We start from the raw sequence: 20,064 nt of genomic DNA, 5'->3' as shown, positions 1-20,064 counted from the left end.
CAATGGGGAGGAAGAAGGATGCTGGGGGGGGGGGGGGGGGGGGGGGGGGGGGGCAAAATTCCTCCAGCTCCCACCGGACAGATGGACAGAGCTGACAAACAGACATGATGGAGGAAGAGTGAGGATTGTTTAACCCTTCCAGGCACTGCATGGCTATGCCCGGGAGCACCCTGGCGGGACGTTTAAGGCACGTGGTGCAGCACCAGCCACAGGACAGGCAGTGGTGTCCAGGACAAGGTGGAGGGAGCCCTGTGAACACACAGTAGGGGGGGGAGCGGAAGGATGATCTGTCCATTTGGTCCTGCTGGGACACAGGGTGCTGGGTGGCCACAGAGCCCAGAGCAGCTCAGTGGCACACACGCACACACCCTGCCAGTGCCTGAGCTGGCACCAGCTCCCCTGCTTTGTAAACCAGAAAAATAAATAAAAGACAGGGGCTGGACAGACGGACAGGTGCAGGGAGAGCTCCCGAGGGGCCAGGTCCTCTTCGGCAGCAAGCTGGGACCAGTGCCTGGGGGGGGAGGCTGGATGGGGGGCGGCTGGATGGGGGGCTAACAGCCCTTGGGGCCCTGCTCGAGGCTCTCACGCAAGCACCGGAGCTGCTCCTGACCCAGCTTGATCTTCTCCTCCAGCTCCCGCTGCTCGGCAATGAGGGCCGACTTCATCTTGACGAAGTGCTGGTAGTCCTGGAGGTGCTCGGCGGGCAGGTACCGTGCCACCATGGCACCCACCACCTCCTCCCGCCGCCCCACGTGCTCCTTCAGCTCCTTGGCATCCTCCAGCTGTGCCACCAGCAGCTGCTGCTTCTCTCTCAAGGCCACCTGTGGGCAAGACAGGTACCGTTCGTGGGGTCCCTTGGCCTGGTGCCCCAGAAGCACCCCCCTGCCCTGTGCCCACCTTGTCCTCAGCAGGGGCATGCGGCCCCAGGCTGCCTAGGGCACTCTCCACCCGGGCCAGGCGGCCTGAGAGGGACAGCAGGAGGTTGACCACCTTGTCCAGGTCACCCACAAAGAGGCGGTACTTGTCAAACTCCCCCGGGGTGCAGAGGGCCTGCAGGCGCGCAGCCACGTCCTCGCCCAGCGCCCCATTGGCGCTGATGTCCTCCTGCAGACCCCGCTGTGCCTCCTGCAGCACCGCCAGCTTGCGACTCAGGCTCTCAATCAGCTGCAGCTGCCGGAGGGAAGGAAGGAGTCGGGTGACGGAGGACACCTGCGTTGAGACTGGCATACGGGTGCAGGGGTGCCATCCACACTGGGCCCCGCAGACCACAAGCATCTGGTGATGCCCCTGGGACCCATAAGCATCTGCTGACACTCCCAGGCACTGCAAGCACCCACCACCACCACAGGTCCTCGCAAACATCTATCAATGTCCCAGCCCCTGTGAGCATGCAGTGACGGCCCAAATACCCACAAGCATCCGGCAATGCCCATGGCTCCAACAAGCAACCAATGATGCCCCGGTCCCTGCAAGTATCTGGCAAAGGCAGTGGAGAACGCTGAGGGCATGGTCCCCAGCAGCACCCACTTTACCTTCTTTTCCACCAGCTCATGGTCTGCCTCCTCCTCAGAGCTCCCCTCCACCACATCCGGCAGCTCCTTCACCTTGCCAAGTGGCTCGGCTTTACCCACTCCTGCACTGTAATACGCTGGGTAGTAGGCAGAACTGGCAGCGCTCACAGAGGGTGGTGAGATGGGCTCGAAGCCCTGCCTGTGGGGACAGGGGCTCAGCGCTGGGGACGGTGGGGTGCAGTCCATCCTCAGCACAATGCCACGCAATCCCTACCTGTCCTGCGCCAGGGTCTCCATGTGCCAGTCCTGCTGGAAACACTCCTGCCAGGCCTGCTGCTGCCCCGTCACCAGCAGATTACCCACCACCTTGGTGGTTGTGCCAGGAGGGGCCAAGGGGGCCAGGATGCTAGCCAGAGAGTGGTCCCTGCCTGCCACATCCCACAGCAGCTCCTCCGAGTCCACAGGGCGGGGCTGGGGCTGGTTCCCCTGGCAGTCCATCCCCTCTGCCACTCCAGGGCTGGCCTTAGGGGCCTCGAGGGCAGTAGGGCCGGAGCCATCATGCAGGGGCAGGGAGCGCTCACCCACCCTGCAGGGGCTGACCCAGTCCCGCTCCTGATGCCGGCCGAGCCTTTGGGGCTGCTCCTCCATCTCCCAGGGGTGTTTTGCCTTCAGCCGCTCCTCCCCGGCTCCTGCCGCCCTGCCAACATCCCACATGGGAGCACCCACATCAGCTCCCCTGCCCACCCATGGGCCAAGGGAATACACAGGACTGTTCCTACCCCAGGAAAAGAGGTCAGGAACACTCCCCATCCCAAGAAAATCCCACAACCTGACCAAAGGGGTGGATTAGGATGTTGACACAGGGCTCAAATGGCTCCATGGCCCCAGAAGCACCCCTGTGCCCAAGCCGAGCCTGCAGCCCCACTCCCACTGCTGCACCATGGTGGCACTTGCCTGCAAATCTCAGCATCAGGCCCAGGAATTCTCTGGAGTGACCCAGGAGGCTCGGGCCGGGGCCAGGCGCCTGGCAGGGCAGCTGGACGGGCAGCGAGACGCCGGGATCGGCCCCCCTGCTCCCCGGTGAGGCTCTGTGAACGCTCACGTGCAGCCTCAGTGATGCTGCGGGGCGGCACTGGGGCAGCAAAGGCAGAGCTGTGCCCAGAACCATCCGGCAGGCGCTGGGATGTCCGGTGCTGCCTGTACTTCTCCCAGTTGGGGGGCGGTGGACGGGGAGGAGGGGGACCCTTCTTTTTGGGAATGCCAGCAGGGTCCAGCTTGGCCTGGAGCAGGTCCCTCTGGCTATGGCTCCGGGGGCTGGCAGGCTCCAGGTTGAGGTGGCTCTCGGAGAAGGCTCTCCCTCGCAGCGGGCGGTGCAGGGGGTCTGGAGGGCTCTCAGGGGAGAGGGTCAGGCGGTCACCATCCCATGACAGATCATGTGTAGAAGTGGCCCGGTAGCAGGGCAGCCACTCTGGCTCAGCGCTGCTCCCAAAGCAGGGGTGGAAGGGGCCAAGCCTTGGGAAGCCCAGTTGGTAGCGGGAGAGCTCGCTGGGGAGAGAAGGGGGCACCGATCTCCCAAGTCAGTCACACACACACACACACACACACAAACCCTTCCCTAAACCTAAAGCTCATGCCCTGCCTCAGCTACCAGCCACCGCTACCAGGAGCAGCCCAGGCTCTCCCGTGACTCCATGCTGGGCACAGCCCCCAGAAATGCCTCCAGACCCCTGAGCATGGACCCCTTCCCTGCCTCAGGCATCTCCTCACAGCCCTTGGACTTGCTTGCCCAAGGTAGCACATGTTCCAGCTCTGCAGGGTACAGCACAACTATAGCTGGAGTGTTAAGAGAAGGACCTTGTACATCACGGACCAAAACCACAGCAGCGCCCACACCTCACTGGCAGAGATCATCACTGAGTGGCATGCACATCCCGTTACAGCAGCACCCAGCGCGTGCTCACCTGATGGACTGACTGGCTTTCCTGGTTATTGCTGGTGGCTCCCACTCATCCAGAGGAAATTCCTGTGGGGGAGAAATAGAATCATAGAGTGGTTTGAGACAGAAAAGACCTCAAAATCATCCAGTTACAGCCCCTTGCCATGGGCAGGGACACCTCACCCTAGACCACATCTTTCAAGGTACTGTCTGACCTGGCCTTGAACACTGCCAGGGATGAAGCATTCACCACCTCTTTGAGCAACCAGAACCAGAGCCTCACCATGCTCACAATCAAGAACTTCTGCCTTTTGTCTAATCAACTTCCCCGGTTTCAGTTTGAACCCATCACCCCTTGTCCTATCCTACAGTCCCTGATGAGAGGGAGCTTGAAAGTAAGGTCAGCATCCACCTCCCCAGCACCACCTGGCCCATCCCCACCCAGGCAGAGCAGGCATACAGGGGGTCTGCAGGGACCCCGTGGGCACAGCAGCCCCCATCCCAACCCAGGGTCATGCTGCAGGGGTGCAGGGTGGTGCCAGCACTGCTCGTGGTACAGCCCCAGGGTCTCACTCACCGGGGCAAAGGCTCTCCGCGGGGGCCAGGCATCGCTCTCCTCCCGTCCGGGGCGCAGCGCCGGGCAGCAGCAGTCGGGGCAGCGTGCCCAGGGCTGGGGGTGGCAGCGGCAGGTATGGCCACGAGGCAGCGGCCGGGGGCACGGGTCCCCACCGCAGTAGCGGCAGGGCTCAGGGTGCAGCGGGACCCCGTAGGGATAGGAGAAGCCCCGCACGTACTCCAGCTCCCCCAGCCTCCCCAGCGGCTTGTAGCAGGAAGGCTGCTCCCGGCAGCACTCGGCGTAGGGGCCGGCAGAGCCAGGGCGGCTGGGAGAGGGAGCGGTGTAGGGCTGGTCCACGGAGAGGCGGCGAGGGTCTCGGCGCTCGAGCCCGGAAGGCTGGAAGGCACCGGGTTCACCCGCCTCAGATTTGCCGTGCCGGGGCGGCGCCGGCCTGCTGCTCTCCTCGAAGAAACGGCGGCGGTCAGCGAAGGGCAGGAGAACAGCCTCATCCTCGCCCCGTGGTGGAGAGCCGGGGGCTGCCGGGCCCTGCCCGTAGACCTCCAGCTCGCAGGCGCTTGGCGAACGCCTCAGCGGCAACTTTGGCTCGGGGGACCAGCGCCAGAGGCCCCGGCCTGTCGGCACCGGCCGCTCGGGAGACGGGAGCCCTTTGGGGACCGGGAGCGGGTCAGGGGTGGGGATACCCCGGTCCCCCGAGCGGCCTGGGCTCCTGCCGCCCTCGCTCGGCGTGGGGCTAAGTCGCTTCGGCGGGGCGCGGGGTCCCTCCGCCGGCACGCTGCCCTCGGGGGGCTCCTCCGCCTCCTCCACCGGCTCCTCACCGGGCGCGGGGGCGCCGGCACCACGGCTCTTCTGCAACTGGGCCTTACGCCGCTGGATCTCGTTGCGCAGGCTGGTGGCGAAGCGGTCGCTGCGGCGGCGCATCTGAGAGGAGCGGCGGGGAAGGCCCCCGGCCCGCCGGCCCCCCCCCCCCCGGCTCTCCTCTTCCCCCGGCCCCTCCGTGCTGCGCGCTGGGCTGGCTCCCGACCCGTCCTGCCCGCAGGCTCGCTGCAGCTCCGGGCAGCAGCGGCACGGTGGGAGGCGGCAGCACAGCTCTGGGCAGAACTGCGGGTCCTGGGTAGCCCCTGGCCGGCTGCCCTCGGGGTGCAGCGGGGAGAGAGTCTTGCGGTGCCTATCAGAGGCCGGTGAGGCTTGCCCGCTGCTAGTGCCCACCTGAAGGGAGTGGAGCTGGGAGGCCAGGAGCTGCTCAGGAGCACTGTGCCGGTGCAGCATGTGGCCTTTGAGCGGGGAAAGCAGACGGTTGTCACCTGCTGCCACAGTATCTGGCACTCGGTGTGTGCTGCCATCCGGGTACAGCTGATCACCAGGCTCCACACTCTCCCCCATGAGCAGCTCAGTTGCACACCGGTCTGGGCGGGAGCTCAGCATGTAATACTGGTCGGCAGAGAGACGGTCCTTCGTGGGGTATGGCACCGGTGTCCTACTGCCTGCCGCCTCTGCCTCCCCATCCCGCTGGCAGAGGAAGGTGTCAGAGATCCACCGGCCTTTGACATGCAGCATGTCTGCTGACACCGCAGCCCGGCACCGGTCACCTCCACCAGCTGGGGCTGCCCGCAGGCTGTCCCTCCTCACGGGGGGCTGGGGAGGTACAGACACCCGCAAGGCCTCCGGCTGCCGGCTGCTGGGCGGCTCAGACCCCGTGGTCATGTAGCGCCCATCAGGGGCCTTGCAGGGGGCTTGGAGGATGGAGTCAACAGAGGTGGCCTCCTCGGGGCGGAGAGAAAGGGCACAGTCAGATGTGATGGAGCTGGCGGAAAAGGAGCTGTAGGCCGAGTCCCTCTTGCTGTGGTACATGCCCTGGTCAACGGGTGAGGGGTCCCCTTCATAGTAGGCCTGGCCAGGCTGGTCCAGGCTGTCCATGCTCCCGATGGAGCTGCTCTGGTCGGTGCTGCAGTGCCGGGACAGCGGGTTCCACTGCAGGGACAGCTCACTGCTGCCCGGCCCCATGCCGGAGTTAGGGGTGCCTGCTGACCCCCTCCCAGCACCCCACTAGCCCCTCTGATGGGTATGAGATCCCGGGGAGCCAACATCCCACCACCACATCCCCTCTTCCCTCAGGATAGGGGGGGCACAGGCCAGCACAACCTCAACTTGCCCTCCACTCTGGGCTCGGGGCAATGCAAGGGCTGCCTTGGCTCTGGCAGGTGAAGTGGGCATGGAGATACGGCATGCATGGCTCTGGCCACTTGGGACCTGTCCACTCTGGAAGGGGTGTGGGGCACCAGGGCTCAGCTCCTGGCCAGCCCCAGCAGAGCCACCGCCCCTTCCTGCCGGGAACGGAGGAGTAAACATGCAGGGAAAGGGCAGTGCAGTGGCAGGACGCAGGGGACGGATGCCTGAAAGTGGTGTGGGGTGAGCAAGTGAGCTCACGTCCCACACCCCCCACCACCACAGCCCAAGCAGTGCCCTGTCCACCCCCTTCCTTGCGTGGGAGCCCCATGGGTGGCTTCAGAGTCTCACCTGACATCACACCCCGAGGGCCAGGAGAGGCTGAAGGCATCTGTAGGGCAGTGCATGGCAAGGACATCGGGGCGGCTCTCGGTGAGCTTGGCCACGTGCCAGGAGTGGGGCCGGAGGATGGGCACGCTCCTCCTGCCAAGAGCAACAGCAGGAGAGGATAAGAATGGGGAGGAAGCCAGGCCGAGGAACCGGGCCTGAAGTCACTTCCTACGGGGCTTCCTGTCCCCCCAGGCCAATGCCTGCCCAAGGGGGGATGGCAGTGAGGAGGGTCCAGCCCTGTCAGCACCCAGCATTGGGCAGGGGGATCCCACGGCTTCCCTGTGGCTGCTGGGGCTCCCCTGCCTGCAGCATCCCCGCTGCCAGCACCAATGGGGCACTGAGGGCTAGCCCTTGCAGGGTGAGGGTCCCCGACATGTCCGTGGGCATGCTAAGGGCCCCTGAGGCCACATCTGCAACCCCACTGCGAGCCTGACCTTCCCCCCTCATTCCTGTCCCTCAGCGTCCGCAGCAAGCGCCAGCCACATCCCGTCCCCGGGAAGGGATCCTGTGCCAGGCCCCTCTCATTCCCTGTGCCAGGCAGTCATGGGGGTCTCCAGTCCCCCAACACATGCAGGCAGCAATGTCCGGTGCCACCGCCCAGATGTGCCGGCAGATACCACCTCCTGTACCCTCCCAAGTGCCTGGTGCTGTTCCAGCATCTGCTGGATGCGCGGGCAGGGTGGCAGGCACGAGCTGTGGGGTCAGCACAAGGGTCCCTCCTTCCTAAAGCCCCCCAACTCACCATGGATGATGCTGAGCCCTGGTACAGCCCCGTGGGCAGTGCCCTGCACTGCCCCAGCCCCTGGGTGCTGCTGGATCTGGAGCCCGGTCGAGATGCAGCCAGGGAGTGGATGTGGGTTGCAGCGGGGAGCGAGGGGGGGGGGGGGCTACAGGGCCTTGGCCCTGCCTCCCCTTCCTTTCCCAGGCAGGCAGCAGGCAGGCAGCAGGCAGGAAGGGAGAGGAGCGGCCAAGCTCGAGGATACCGCCCAGCCAGCGGCTGGCAAGCCTACCGCACTGCCTCGGCTCTGCGGGCAGCACACGGGCCTGGGGAACCCCCACCCCACCACGGGGTGCTTGCAGTCACGGTGGGGCTGCCCCACGCCCCAGCTCAGCGCAGGACGCCGCCGGGCTCCCATCAGTTCCCCAGGCAGGAGATGCCCCTCCCCAGCTTTGCCGCCCTCCCGTACCCCCGACCCGCGGCGCCGCCAACCTGCGGACGATCATCTTCAGGGTGCGGTAAGAGCCCTTGATGAGGATCAGAGCCTCCTGGCGAGACCCGTAGAGCGGCGTCCCGCTGATGTTCACCAGTTCATCACCCGGCTGCAGCCTGTGGGACAGTGCAGCCTTGCCCCCCTCCTCTACCTGGGCAACAGAGAGGGGTGTCAGGTAGGGCAGAACCCCCAGAACAGGCTGGGGAGCATGCTGCTGTTGCTGCTGCTGGGTGCCAGGTGAGAAAGAGGCTTCAGAGAGGGGGTGCCTGTGCCCCAGGCACTGCAGAGGGATCTGCAGCACTGGGCTTCCCCCCCCCCGCCCCAGTCACATGAATTTCTGAGCAAGGAAAGGGCACTGGAGAAGGGGGAGAAGAAAAATGTCCCGTACCAGCAGATTCCCCCGCAGGCACGGGCAGCACAAGGGCCCTTTGTACGAGGTGGATGCCAGCCCCCTGCTTCTGCTCCCAGTCTTGTGTCAGCCCTGCCCCAGCACCCACAATTAATTCAATGCCCAAAGGATGCCAGCGCACCGCATACACCCAAGGGAGCCAGCGACAGGGAAAGCACCAACTGTGCCCGGCTCTGGCATGCACTTACCCTATCCTAGCACCCACAGCCAAAATGAGGCAAGTACCCTGTACTGCCACAGCTTGGAAGACACAGGGCCATGGTGCTGCCAGCACGGAGGACCCCCAGCCCATCCCCTCTGCCCCAGCAGGTAGGTGCAGCACAGGCAGCCCTGGGATGAGCAGTGCCCCCCAGGTCAGGCAGAGTACCAAGTGCTGGCCCTGATTGCTGCCCATCCTGCCACTCCTGATGGCCGGGGATTGCCATGCCCAGCCCCTCAAACCAGAAAGCTGGCAAGCAAGCCCAGCTGCTGGGCTGCATGGTGGCAGTGGCAGAGGGTATACAGGCACATGGACCAGGACCTGAGGTGCCCTATGCCCCCCAGGGGCCCAGCGTGGATGTGGAGCCTGACCTGGACAGATGCTACAGCCACCCGCAGCATGACGAGAGGAGCTGGCCTGGCCACGTGCAGGCACGTGCAGACTCCTGCGCCCACCCTGCCCACAGGGTCCTCGCCCTGCCCTGCCATCCCAAGAAACAGGAGAGAAACAAGCTCTGCCAACAGTGCCTGCAGCACCATCTCCGCAGCCCAGCCTGGGAGTCAGCCAGGCCCCGATGCCTGGGGGCACCCACAGCTCCCCAGCAGGCCCCCATCACACATGTGCCCTCAGGCATTCCTTCCCAGCCCTTGCACAGGGCAGGGCTCAGGGGGCATCCCGCTGTCCGTGGGCAACATGGCACCAGGGGAGCCAGGCAGGGGCAGCTCCATCTTCTGCTCATCCTGGCACTGCCCCATGGCTCTGCCTGGCAAGGCTCTGCCCGGCAAGGCTGTGCCCAGCACTGCACAGTTCTCCCATGTTTTCAGGGACCTGGGGACTGCAATGCCATGCCCAGGCTGGGCAGAGCCCAACATGCCTGCTGTGCAGGCTGCTCTCCCACCCAGAAGTCAGCCTTGGGGCTGCCTTCCTAGGACAGGCCCCAGATGCCTGCAAGGGCTCCTGGTCCCATCATGAACTTGCTGGAGTACCAGTGAACTCAGCGCAGGCAGCCAAACTGTGCTGCCATCTGCCCTGCCCAGCTGGGCCAGACCTGAGCACTTCCCTATCACCAACCCCCCCATGTTCACTCTGGGCCCTAATGGTGGGCACCAGCTGGCTCACAGGAATATCTTCCTGCCCCTGAAGAGACTTGTCTTAGGAGTCACAGCCACGACAGCCCTTGAACTGCACCCATTCTGTGCCCCCCCCCCCCCCCCCCCCCCCGACCTGTATCCATGCTCCCAGTGTGCCTGGCTAGGGAAGCCTGTGCTGTGGAAGGGTGGGGTGTTGCTCAGAGCCCCGCGGAGGGCCCGCAGCCCACACCAACCCTGCCGTGGGAATCTGCAACAGGAAGGGATCCTGCGTGACGCGGGCTCAGAGACCGAACTGTGCCGGCGAAGACCGGGAGCCCCTTCCCCTTTCCGGTGCGAGGCCCCGGCTCCCCGCGCGGCTGGCGGGGGCTGCCCCCTCCTCGCACCGGCCTCGGCGGCAGAGCGGGTTCCCCGGGGGATCCTCCCCTGAATGCACAGAGCGCTGAAACAAGCCCCCTTTGTCTGCAGAGCACACGCGGTGCGGCGGTCCGGCCGGGGAGCGCGGGGGGCGGCACCCCTCCCCGGCCAGCAAGCCCCCCCCCCCATGTTCTCAGCGGCGGTGGGGAGCATCCCCGTCCCATCCCCTCCTCCAGCAGCCAGGGCACCCAACGGGACCCACTGCCCCGAGACACGGCAGCCAGTCGGGGGGCGGCAGTGGCCCTCCCCCGTCGGGCCCCCGCAGGGCCCCAGCTCCCGCCCACCGGCAGTGCCACCCCGGGCGCAGGGCAGGGACCAGAGCCACTTTTCCAGCTTCCCCAGCCAGACCACGCTGCTCGCGTCCCGGCGCAGGGTGTGGAGAGCCCCAGGGGGCAGCCAGCCCGGCTCGGGGCAGGCGGGCGGGCAGGCAGCCCCGGGGCCGCGGCGCAGCCCGGCCCGCCAGCACCCTGGCCCCGGCTGGACGGTGGCACCGGCGGGCGGGCAGCTAAATCACTCGGTTGTAGGGGCTTGGCGGGGTACCGGGTGCTGCCTGGCTCCTAGCGGGTTACCAGGGAGGGCGATATCTCGGCGAGGCCACGGGAGTGACTGACCCCCTGCGTGGCAGGACGTCGCGGCCGTGGGGCCCCACCCTCGCTCTCCGCGCTCCCGACTGCAGAAGGGACCCGGACGGCCGGGCCCTGCGCCGCCCGCTCGGCGCTGCACCCCGATGCCAGCACCCTTCGTCCTGGCACGGCCCTGCCCAAGCGTTTCGCGGGTGCCCAAAAGGGACGGGCACAAGGGGGGGTGAGGGGGGCTGCCCCGCCCTGGCTGAACCCTGCGGAACGGGCCCGGGACGGGGGGGGCGCGGGAGCCGCCGTCAGCCCAACGGATGTGCCGGAGGAATTTCTTCCTGCCGCCGGGCCCGGGCTCTCCCTCCGCCTCCTCGACCCCCGCGGCCCCGCTCCCCCTCTCTCCCACGGCTTGCGGGTCGGACGTGGGTGCGGGTGATCGCCACGGCCCGGCCCCGCCGCGATGGGAGACGCGACCCCCCGGCCGGGGCTGCCCGTGTTCCCAGCGCCGCCTCGCACCGGGTGTCGCCTCTCCCCTCGCCCCCCGCGCCCCGCCACGGGTCAGAGGCCGCTGGTGGGGGAATGCCGCTGAGCCCCCGCGTACCTTGGACACGATGAGGGGCTCGCCGTGCTCCAGCCCGCCGCGCAGCGTGAAGCCCCAGGGCGCTCCCCCCTGCAGCTGCACGTGCACGTACTGGGGGGCTCCGGGCCGGCCTTCGGCCCGCTCCATGGCCACTACTGCCCCATCCCTGCCCGGCCCGGCACCGCACGACAGAGGAAATAACACCTCAGCCCGCCCGGGCTGAGCGGCGCGGAGCAGAGCTGCGGGGCGGAGCCGGCCCGGCACCGGGGCTGCCCCGCTGCCGCCAATAGGGCGCGGGGGGACGGTACGGCTCGGTGAAGCACGGTACAGCACCGCTAGGTACAGCTCTATTTGGCTGGCCGCGGCGCCGCTCAACTCAGCCCAGTTCAGCCCAGCCAGGGCACAGCTCAGCTTTGGCACGACTCAGCACAGCATAGCTCAACTTATGGCATGGCTTCAGCACACATTGGCACAGCACAGAACGGTGCTGTTCAGCTTGGCTTGGCGCAGAACAGCTCTGTCCGGGCACCTGTACTGAGCTGCTTGGCTCAGCTCGGCATCCTAGCCAGCAGGTTTTGACTCAGTCCAGCTCAGCCAAGCATGGCACAGTTCAATGCAGTGCAACATAGCGCAGCACAGCTCAGCCTGGCACAATTTGGCTCATCCTAGCGTGGGATGGCAAAAGGGACAGCATGAGTTGGCTGGCCCAGTATGGCTCAGCCTGGCATGGTTCAGTGCAGCTCAGCTCAGCTGGCACATTCTGTCATGGCTCAGCTCAGCATGGCATGATGTGGGCTGGCATGGTTCAGTTTGGTAGAGCATGGCACAACCAGTGCCCTGGCCTGTTTTGGCTCTACTTGGCCTGCTCAGGTTTCACTCAGTGCAGTTCAGCTTGGGTTGGCACGGACAAGCAGGGCTGGCACAGTTCAGGTCACCACAGCATGGTCTGGCCTGGATTAGTTTGGCCTGGCATGGTTCAGCACAGCATGACCCGGTCTGGAGCAGCACAATATGGTGCCACCAGGGACCAGCACCACTGGGGCCAGCTCGGCAGAGCTCAGTTGGGCACAGCATGGCTTGCCATGGCACAGCTCAGCCAAGCATGGTGGTGTGGTGTGGCCAAAAGTTTAGGGATGAGGGGTGCCTGCTCGGGTGGTGATCATATGATGCAGCACCTGGCGGCTCCCTGCTGGCACTGGCACTCTTGTTGGCACCCAGAGCTCTGCTGCCTGCAGGCAAGCTCACGCTGCCAGCTCCTGTCTGGCCTGTCAGGCTCCGGGGACTGTGCGTGACAGTGTGGCCATGCTTCACTTCTGCCTTTCCACCACCAGGCCCAGGTCCAGGAGGGGAAACTGAGGCAGGGGAAGGAGACGCCAAGCGGCATCTGGGGCGGTGGGAGTGAATCAGCACCAATTCCCCGGAGAGCACAGGCGTCCCGCTCCTCCCCTTCCCGCCTGGGGCCTTGGCTCTTACTCATCTCCTTCCCAGACAGAGCAGCCGGCCCGGAAAGCTCTGTGCTGCCAGCAACGCCCGTGGCCCTGGCTGCCTGTGGGCTGGGTGGGCGCCTGGGAGGGTGGTCTTGTGGTGCCAGGCGGGTGAGCTCCTCCCAGGCTGCCTGGCTCCAGCATGGGAAGGGTCCCTCGAGTTTTTCTTGGCAGCCCTAGTCCACCAGTGCTGGCCTTGAATCCTGCCTGCACCCTGGCCAGACCAGCTGCAGGCAGCCCAGTGCATGTGTCCTGTCCTTGTGCCACAGGGTCCCAGGGCAGGGGGTGAGGGCAGTCCCCAGGCCATTTGGGGTGCTGGAGCCCAGTCAGCAGGGATGTACAGCCTGCCTCACACTGTCTGGCCATGCCCACCTCTGGCCTGACTCTCCTGCACTGCCCATGCCTCCCACTTAGCCTTTCTGCTCCCCCTTGCCATGCCCCTCACTCATGGCCGCTTCCTGCCATGCCTGGATTTTCCCATCCTCAGGCTCTGCTGCCCCCATGCCCTTTCCCAGATGAGTAACCGGTGCTGCCCAGCCAAGCGTGAGGCTCTGCAAGCGCTGTGCCCTGGTTTCTCACGTGGCCTCACACTCCATTAAGCACTTCTGCCCTCTCCCCATCCCAGCACCCCACAGTCGTGCCAGCCCTTGCCTGTGCCTGCCTGGTACCAGAAAGGGGGGGAAAGCACCAACACCCCTTTCCCCACTCCCCCATGTCCCTTTGCCTGCACCAGTGGTTCCCAAACAATGTGTCCACCCTGCCTGGCTCCCTCCATCCTAGCAGTAGAGCCACAGTGTCCTAAGGAGCCGGGCACCATGCCCGGAGCTCTGCAGGGGGCACCTCGTTTTGCCCCCAGAGCCTGCCTCAGGTAAGCACCACCAGGCCACTGCAGCACCAGAGCTGGGGTGGCCACATCTCCTGTATGGGTAATGCTTCAAATACTGTATCAGCAAGAGCTGGGACAGCCAAGCCCAGCATAGCCACGTGGTGATGTCCACAGTGGGGGTACCACTGGCTGCCCTGGTTGCACTCATCGCTGCTGGTATCTGGGTAACTCTGCCCACCTATGTGTGCCGTGGGCTTGATGCCCATCTCTCAGCTGGGGAAAGTGAGGCACTGGGCAGCCTGGCTGTGCCATGGGGCCTGCCCAGCCACAGGTACCCAGGCTCTGTGCCTGCTCTGGGCAGTGTCTCCCAGCTTGCAGCAACTGGCACAAAGGTGCTGAGCCCTCTGCCAGAGTCGGCATGGGTCAGGAGGAAGCCGAGGGGGCTCTCACCTTAGCAGATCATCCCACCAGACTCCAGCCCCACTCCCCTGGGAATTTGGATGTTCCTGGCCCTTTAAACCTTGATTGGGACCGTGCCTTTAAAATGAACCCCTGGGGCAGGAGATCTCACCCTGCAGGAGGAGGCTGGCCAGAAGCAGGTGGGCTGAGCAAGCTGGTCTTCCCCACCCCACCCCACCCCCTTTACAGCCCCAAGGCCAGGCGCTTGCCCGGTTGGTTTTGCCCTGGTCGGGGTTTTAGTCTGGAATTTGCACCTTTTTTTGCATCCGTGTGTTGTCCCCCGTCTCCCCCTCCCCCTTCTGTTTCTGAACAGAAGCAGCTGGTAGCACCCTGGGGTCCTTTTTCTGGTGCCAGCGACCAGCTCTGCCTCCCTACATGGGAGAAGCATAACTGCAGGCTCACCCTACTCCTGTTGCTGACCAGCCTCACCTTGCCCTGCTCACCTACTTCCCCCTACACGTATTATGGCTTCGCTCCATCACTTCACCAGCCTCCTCCTTCTTCTCGCTGTGCCCCTTTCACGGGCTGCAAGCAGGTCCCCACTGTCCCCCAGCGCCCTGCCTGCCGCCCCTGCTCTGCCCCTCCTGCAGGCCCTGCAAGCGCGGGCACCGGGCAGCTGGGGCTGGCGAGCAGGGCCAGCGGGCGGGCAACCGCTGCACTACATGCTGAGCCTGTACCGGCGCGCTGCTGACAGCGAAGGACGACCCCGCCGCAGCCGCAGCCTGGGCACCAACACCATCCGCCTGATCCGGAGCAGTCCCCATGGAGGCCAGCCCTGGGCAGGTAAGGAGCAGGCAGGCACCAAGGGCAGTGTGGGAGCTTAGCAGAGGTGGTGAAGTGGGTTTGAACCCTGGGGTATCTCTGCCTGCCTCCTTCCCCCTGTTCACGGTGTTCCAGGCAAGGCTGGCACATCCCCTGTGGGGTCCCCCTTGGCAGGGGCCACAGCCTGTCCCAGCCCTAGGGGTGAGATGGGCAAGGCACTGCCAGCCCCGCATGCCTCTCCTCTTCCCATCCTGGGCAGTGGTGTTGGTGCAGAGGGTGGGAACTGCCCGAGGCGTTCTCTGCCCTTCACCCAGCAGGGGAGCTGTGGCCCGCAGCTACTGCTTGCTGAGGTCTCCGTGCAGCCCCGCGGCAGCAGCCCCCTGATGGGTGCAGCGCCTCCTCCTGGGGGAGGCTGTGCCGGGCCGATGCCTGCTGTGCCGCACGGTAGCGGGGGCGCTGACTGCTGCTTTTCCCCAGGTCGCTGGTACGTGCAGCCCCTCACCTACCGCCTGGAGGGCCAGCCTGAGGCCGAGCACCTCCTCCGAGCCACCGTAGTCTACCTGCCGAGCCTACCGCTGGCCCGTGGTCGCCTCCTCTGTGCCCTGGAGCTGTCGGACACCAGCAACGGACCCGGGGCGTTGCTCAGCCCTGTCGCCCGCCCGCGCCGCGGCTGGGCCGAAGCGGATGTCACCCCTTACCTGGTGCCAGGGAACGGCAGCGCAGGGAGCCTGGCACTGCGGCACGTCTGTGTACGTGCCGGCCGGGCCAGTGGCCGCGATGCCCCGGTAGTCCCCAGCCACCCCTTCCTCCTCCTTTACCTCAACGACACCCAGGCTGGACTGGCATCTCTGGCAGCAGAGCCCCATCGGCACCGACGTGACACAGGGATACTGGCCCACGACCTGCTGGGCTACTTGCAGGAGCAGGAAGGGGAGAAGAGTGACTGCTCCCTCCGCCCCTTTCCCGTCAGCTTTGCCCAGCTGGGCTGGGACCACTGGATCATCGCTCCCCATCGCTACAACCCACGCTACTGCAAGGGTGCCTGTCCCCGCCTGCTCCGCCATGACTACCACGCACCCAACCATGCTGTGGTGCAAAGCTTTGTCCATCAGCTGGTGGATGCCAATGTGCCCTGGCCCTCCTGTGTCCCCTACCGCTACAGCCCCATCAGCGTTCTCATGATCGAGCGTGATGGCAGCATCCTCTACAAGGAGTATGAGAACATGATAGCAGAGTCCTGCACCTGCCGGTAATGCTGCTCGGGTACATTGCCCCAGGCTCTGCCTGGCCCTGCCACATCGGACTCCAGGGATTGTCTTGCTCTGCCTGGGGTGATTCATCTCCCTTCCCTGCGTGGCAACTCTTCTGCAGGAAGGTTTTACCATGGCAGTTTTATGTAAATTGTAGTTTTTTAAAGGCAGGCACCTGTGATAGGGTGGTTGCCCTGTGGCATCTGTCCTTCCTGCAGCCCCAAGGCTGCTGCCCGCTTTTGGGGGGCGGGAGGGCTTGGCTTGATGCTCCTGGAGGAGAGCTGTGTCCCTGAACTGGAGTATGAAGCATCTAAGACGTGGCTGGGGATCTTCTGGTGGAGCCAGGGCAGGGAGGGTGAGCAGTCCAGATGTTTCTGTGCTTGGCACCAAGCTGGTGTTATCAGTATCTGATGCAGTCTTGCCTGTGGGATTCCTTCCAACCTCATGTGCACCCAATCCTGTCTAGTCCCAGCTGCAGCTGCATCTCACTGGGCTGGGAATCAGGCTTGGTGGGGAGGGGGACCCATCTCCTGCCCAGTGGCTCTGCTCTGGGGGGCTGTGGAAACTGGAAGGACCCGAGCTGCCAGCTCTGTTCCTGGTGCTGGGGTCAGGCAGCTGCCTGTGCAGGCTCTGCCTGCTGATTCCTCTGCCACCCCTATCTTGTCCTTCACCTCTTTAGCTTGCCCTCTAGCAGGGCTGAAGTCTCACCCCTATTCTAGGAGTTGTGCCTTCAGTTGCAGTGTCCCTCCGTCTTCTTGCACTCTTGTTTCATGGGGCTTGGCCTCCCAGCCTGTGCCTGCTCCTGGAGGGGCTGGTCGCACTTCCAGCACTCCAGCCACCTGACTTTCCTCTATTTATTGCTGTGTAAATAAATAAACTGATGGATTTTGCTAAAGACCATCTTGGCCTGTTATTGCTCTGTCTCTGGGGTCCAGTAGGTCCCCCCCTCCACACCCCCCCCCCCGGCTGGGCGTGTGCAGACTATGTTGCTGTGCAGCCACCCTTGTGCTTGCGCTGGAGAGGGTGGGTGCGGATCCCTGCTGCATGCAAGAGTTTAAAGCCCAGCTGGTTCAAGCAGAAGAAGGGGTTGCCCTGGACCATAGGCCTGCCCTGGGTCGGGGAGGACCAGATCTGGCTGCAGGCAGCTGCACTGGTGCGGCTGGGGACAAAAGATCCTCTTGTACCTCTATATGGGGCAGCTCCTGGGGGACCAATATACTGCATCTCTCTGGGCTGTCTGACACCATGGCCAAGGCGTTTGACTGCCAGGGTTATTTTGGGAGGGTGTCTGTAGGCAAACCTGCCCATTCCAGGACACAAGACCCCATGTTTGCAAAGTTCCCCTTCTTTGAGCAGTGAGGCATGGGTGGCAGCAGTAATCCTTGTCCCCAGTGCTTGATGGCACTACCAGCTGGGTACTGTCTCTGCATCCTTGTCTTGTGGCTCTTGGCCTCTAGCACTATCTGTTATTTCTGTCCCAAGCTCCGTGGGGATGTTTCAGCACTTCTTCCTCCTGTGGGTGTTTGCTGTGGGGAAGGGTGCTGTTCAGCCCCCTACCCTACCCGCCACCTCCAGAGTTTCTTCCCCATCTTGACAGACTGAGACACTTCAGAGCCTTGTGATCCTCTCCTGCTTCTGGGCACACATCCTGCCAGGAGGCTTGGGGAGGGAAACCACTTTTGCTTTGTTGAATGCTCCTGGACCTGACCCCAGAGGGAAGATTTTCCCCTGTCAATCAAATGCATGTAGTGGGCTCATCCAGGCAAGCCATGATGAAAGGCACAGGAGCTGGGCATACTCCCAGCCCTGGGCATCACTAGATGCCAGTGCCTGGTTCTGCCCATGGCTCAGACCTGTAACCAGGCCTGCTGTGAGCATTGCTCAAACCTGCTGGGTGACCAGAAGCAGATGGGCACTGGGGTTTGTCCCAGCCCTGTGTCCTTGCAGGCACTGTGCTGGTGGGCTCTCCTGCCCGTTGGACTGGACATCTTTGGGTACCCCAAGGTGCCAAGGGGCTGCACCAGCAGTGTGATTTCCTCTGCACTGATAGTGGGGCTTGTGCTGCCAAAGGGATGGAGGAGCAGCAGTTCACGGAAAGAGCCACTGTCCCTGGCTGACCATGGCATCGTGCCGGTACCAGCACCAGGGCTGTCAGGGCAGAGCCATGCAGATGGTGCAGGGCTCCCGGCCGTGTGCCCTGGGGCTCCTCTGGGTCATACGAAGGGTGACATGGGGCCATCCTGCCACCTGTGGCAACTCAAATATTTGTGCAGGGCTGTGACCTGGGAGGAGCAGTGCCCAGCAGCAGCACTGATGGCCAGAGCTAACAGCACCATGGCAGCCTCAGCCCCTGCCGTGCTGTGCATCAGCTGAGGTAGCAGAGCCAGGGGGGCTTCCTCTGCTCCCCTGGGCACTGCCACCTGCCTGGCGCTGCTCCTCTCCCTCCTCTTGCTTCTCCCCAGCTCTCTCCAGGTGAGTCTGGGCATGGAGGGTGGGCAACAGGGGCTCGGGGGCTTGGCACACCTTTTTCTGCCCCATCTGCCCCTCTGGGTGCTGCAGAAGTCCTGGGTGAGGACAGGGAGCAAGTGCTCCCCCGGCTGCCCCATATGACACCCATCTGGAAGATGGTGGGTAGCAGACCCCTGGGAGTCCACTGCCACTGCAGCCTCGAGTGTGTCACCAGGGCCTGCAGGTGAGCAGGGACCCCTGCTTGTCCTCTCCATTACCCCCTCCCTGCCCAGCCTCACCTGCACTCCTGGAACCACACATATCTGTTTCTACATTGTGTCCAGCCCTGGCACCTGCCCATGTACCCCAATGTCCCCATCCCTGGGGCCTCACAAGTACCCCAGTCCCATCAGCCTCCTCAGCTTCGGGAGTTCTCCACCCTGGGACATGACCCCACTCCCTGCTCTCTTCAGACCAGGGACCTTATGGGCGCCCTAGTCCCAGTGTGTCCCCGTCCCAGTGCCCCAGCCTGTGCAGCCCCATGGCCAAGCCTCAGCAGAACCCAATTTTGTCCCCAGCCCAGAGATGCCTCCCCCGAGGGACTCTGGCACAGTGCTCACCGCCACTCTGCCCCACAGGGCCAGGCGCTGTGCCCCACCACAGTATGAGTGCTGACAGCCACCAGCACCCCAGGAGTTTCCACCCTGCATGGGGCCACTGGAGACCAGAGTGCACCGTGCATTTACTGCCAGGCCAGGACTCCTCAGCAGCCACATGTACCCTGGCAACCCTGGGGAAGGACTGTGCCACCAAGCTCCTGGGGCAATGCTGTGGCTCAGCCACTCCGGATGTTCCATGCAGGTAATAAACCCACTCCTCCCTGCCTGCGTCCAGCAGCTTCCTGCCCTGCCTGTGCAAAGATGAACAGGTTACACAGGGGTTACCAGGGTGGCATAGGGTGGCACATGGGCTCCTGCCTCTTGCCCAATGAGTGCTGAGTCCACCACAGCCCCCGCTTGGCCCCCACCTGCCCAGGTGGGGAGAGGGATGCTGGGAACCCCCAGGAACCCACCGCACCTGCACGCTGCCAAAGTGCCTATATGCGCGTGAGCATATTTGTGCATATGCACACCTCTGCTTGTGCCTATACATGTAGGTGTATATATATGTGCCTATGTCTCTGCATGTGCATGTATATTATTATGTATGTGCATGGGAAATGTATGTGCACTTGCGTGTATGCATGTATACGTATGTCTATGCATGTGTGTGTATACGTGGGTATGTATATGCGTGTACACATGTGGATGTACATATGTGTGCATGTGCACGTATTCCTGTCTCTGTATATGTGTGGATGCCTGTATGTGCCACGTGTGTATGTGCTGTGTACTCATGAAAGTGCACGAGTAAGTATACATGCACAGGTGTGTACAGACGTGCGTGCATGGATGCGCATGCACAGACGGGTCTGCCTGTGCACGTGTTTATGCCGGTAGGTGTATGTGCAGGTGTGCATATCCATGCCGCTGTGTGCCTGTCCACACTGATGCACACATCCATGTCTCTGTCCATACGCCGGTCTGTGTGCCCGTGCAGCCACCCCTGGCACGCGCGTCCCTGTGTCCGTACAGTCCCGGTGTCCGCACAAAGCGCGGCGAGACCTCCTCCCACCAGGGGGCGCCGCTCACCTTCCCCCATTCCCAGCGCCCTCCACCGCATGACCGCCGGGGCCCCTCGGAACTGGGTCCTGCCCGCTCCGTAGTGAGCACCCGGCGGGCC

At 64.2% G+C, this 20,064-nt stretch overlaps 2 protein-coding genes across 4 annotated transcripts; one reads left to right on the top strand and one right to left on the bottom strand.

Moving 5' to 3' along the window:
* Positions 1-531: 531 nt before the first annotated feature.
* Positions 532-11,305, bottom strand: SHROOM4 (shroom family member 4). Of its 3 annotated transcripts, XM_062625809.1 has the most exons (10): positions 11,075-11,305; positions 7,788-7,939; positions 6,539-6,670; positions 4,025-6,008; positions 3,473-3,534; positions 2,466-3,056; positions 1,786-2,208; positions 1,533-1,710; positions 898-1,170; positions 532-821 (listed from the first exon to the last, which is right to left on the bottom strand). In XM_062625809.1, exons 1-10 carry the CDS (start codon positions 11,198-11,200, stop codon positions 552-554), a joined length of 4,191 nt encoding a protein of 1,396 aa, XP_062481793.1. In that variant the 5' UTR covers positions 11,201-11,305; the 3' UTR covers positions 532-551. The 3 variants fall into 3 exon arrangements, with proteins under 3 accessions (XP_062481793.1, XP_062481792.1, XP_062481791.1); XM_062625808.1 differs by lacking the exons at positions 1,786-2,208; positions 2,466-3,056 and having other exon boundaries at positions 4,025-5,966; XM_062625807.1 differs by lacking the exons at positions 1,786-2,208; positions 2,466-3,056 and having other exon boundaries at positions 11,075-11,304.
* A 2,620-nt stretch (positions 11,306-13,925) lies between these two features.
* Positions 13,926-16,734, top strand: BMP15 (bone morphogenetic protein 15). Its single transcript, XM_062625806.1, has 2 exons — positions 13,926-14,605; positions 15,062-16,734. The coding sequence occupies exons 1-2, from the start codon at positions 14,287-14,289 to the stop codon at positions 15,835-15,837; spliced, it is 1,095 nt and encodes a 364-aa protein (XP_062481790.1). The 5' UTR covers positions 13,926-14,286; the 3' UTR covers positions 15,838-16,734.
* Positions 16,735-20,064: the final 3,330 nt, after the last annotated feature.

This window comes from Pezoporus occidentalis, unplaced genomic scaffold, assembly GCF_034315485.1.
Source record: "Pezoporus occidentalis ecotype Australia unplaced genomic scaffold, CSIRO_AGI_Poc_V1 ctg283, whole genome shotgun sequence".
In the NCBI taxonomy this organism is placed as follows: Eukaryota; Metazoa; Chordata; class Aves; order Psittaciformes; family Psittacidae; genus Pezoporus; species Pezoporus occidentalis.
The sequence above is the reverse complement of the archived record's forward strand: the minus strand, read 5'-3'. Positions and strand labels throughout refer to the sequence as shown.

Coding starts and splice junctions, on each gene's coding strand:
- SHROOM4 (XM_062625809.1), bottom strand. CDS start 11,200: ATGGAGCGGGCCGAAGGCCGGCCCGGAGCCCCCCAGTACGTGCACGTG. Junction 6,009..6,538: donor CCCTCGGGGTGTGATGTCAG/GTGAGACTCTGA, acceptor GCCGGGCAGCAG/TGAGCTGTCCCTGCAGTGGA. Junction 822..897: donor ATGCCCCTGCTGAGGACAAG/GTGGGCACAGGG, acceptor TCTTGCCCACAG/GTGGCCTTGAGAGAGAAGCA.
- BMP15 (XM_062625806.1), top strand. CDS start 14,287: ATGGCTTCGCTCCATCACTTCACCAGCCTCCTCCTTCTTCTCGCTGTG. Junction 14,606..15,061: donor TGGAGGCCAGCCCTGGGCAG/GTAAGGAGCAGG, acceptor GCTTTTCCCCAG/GTCGCTGGTACGTGCAGCCC.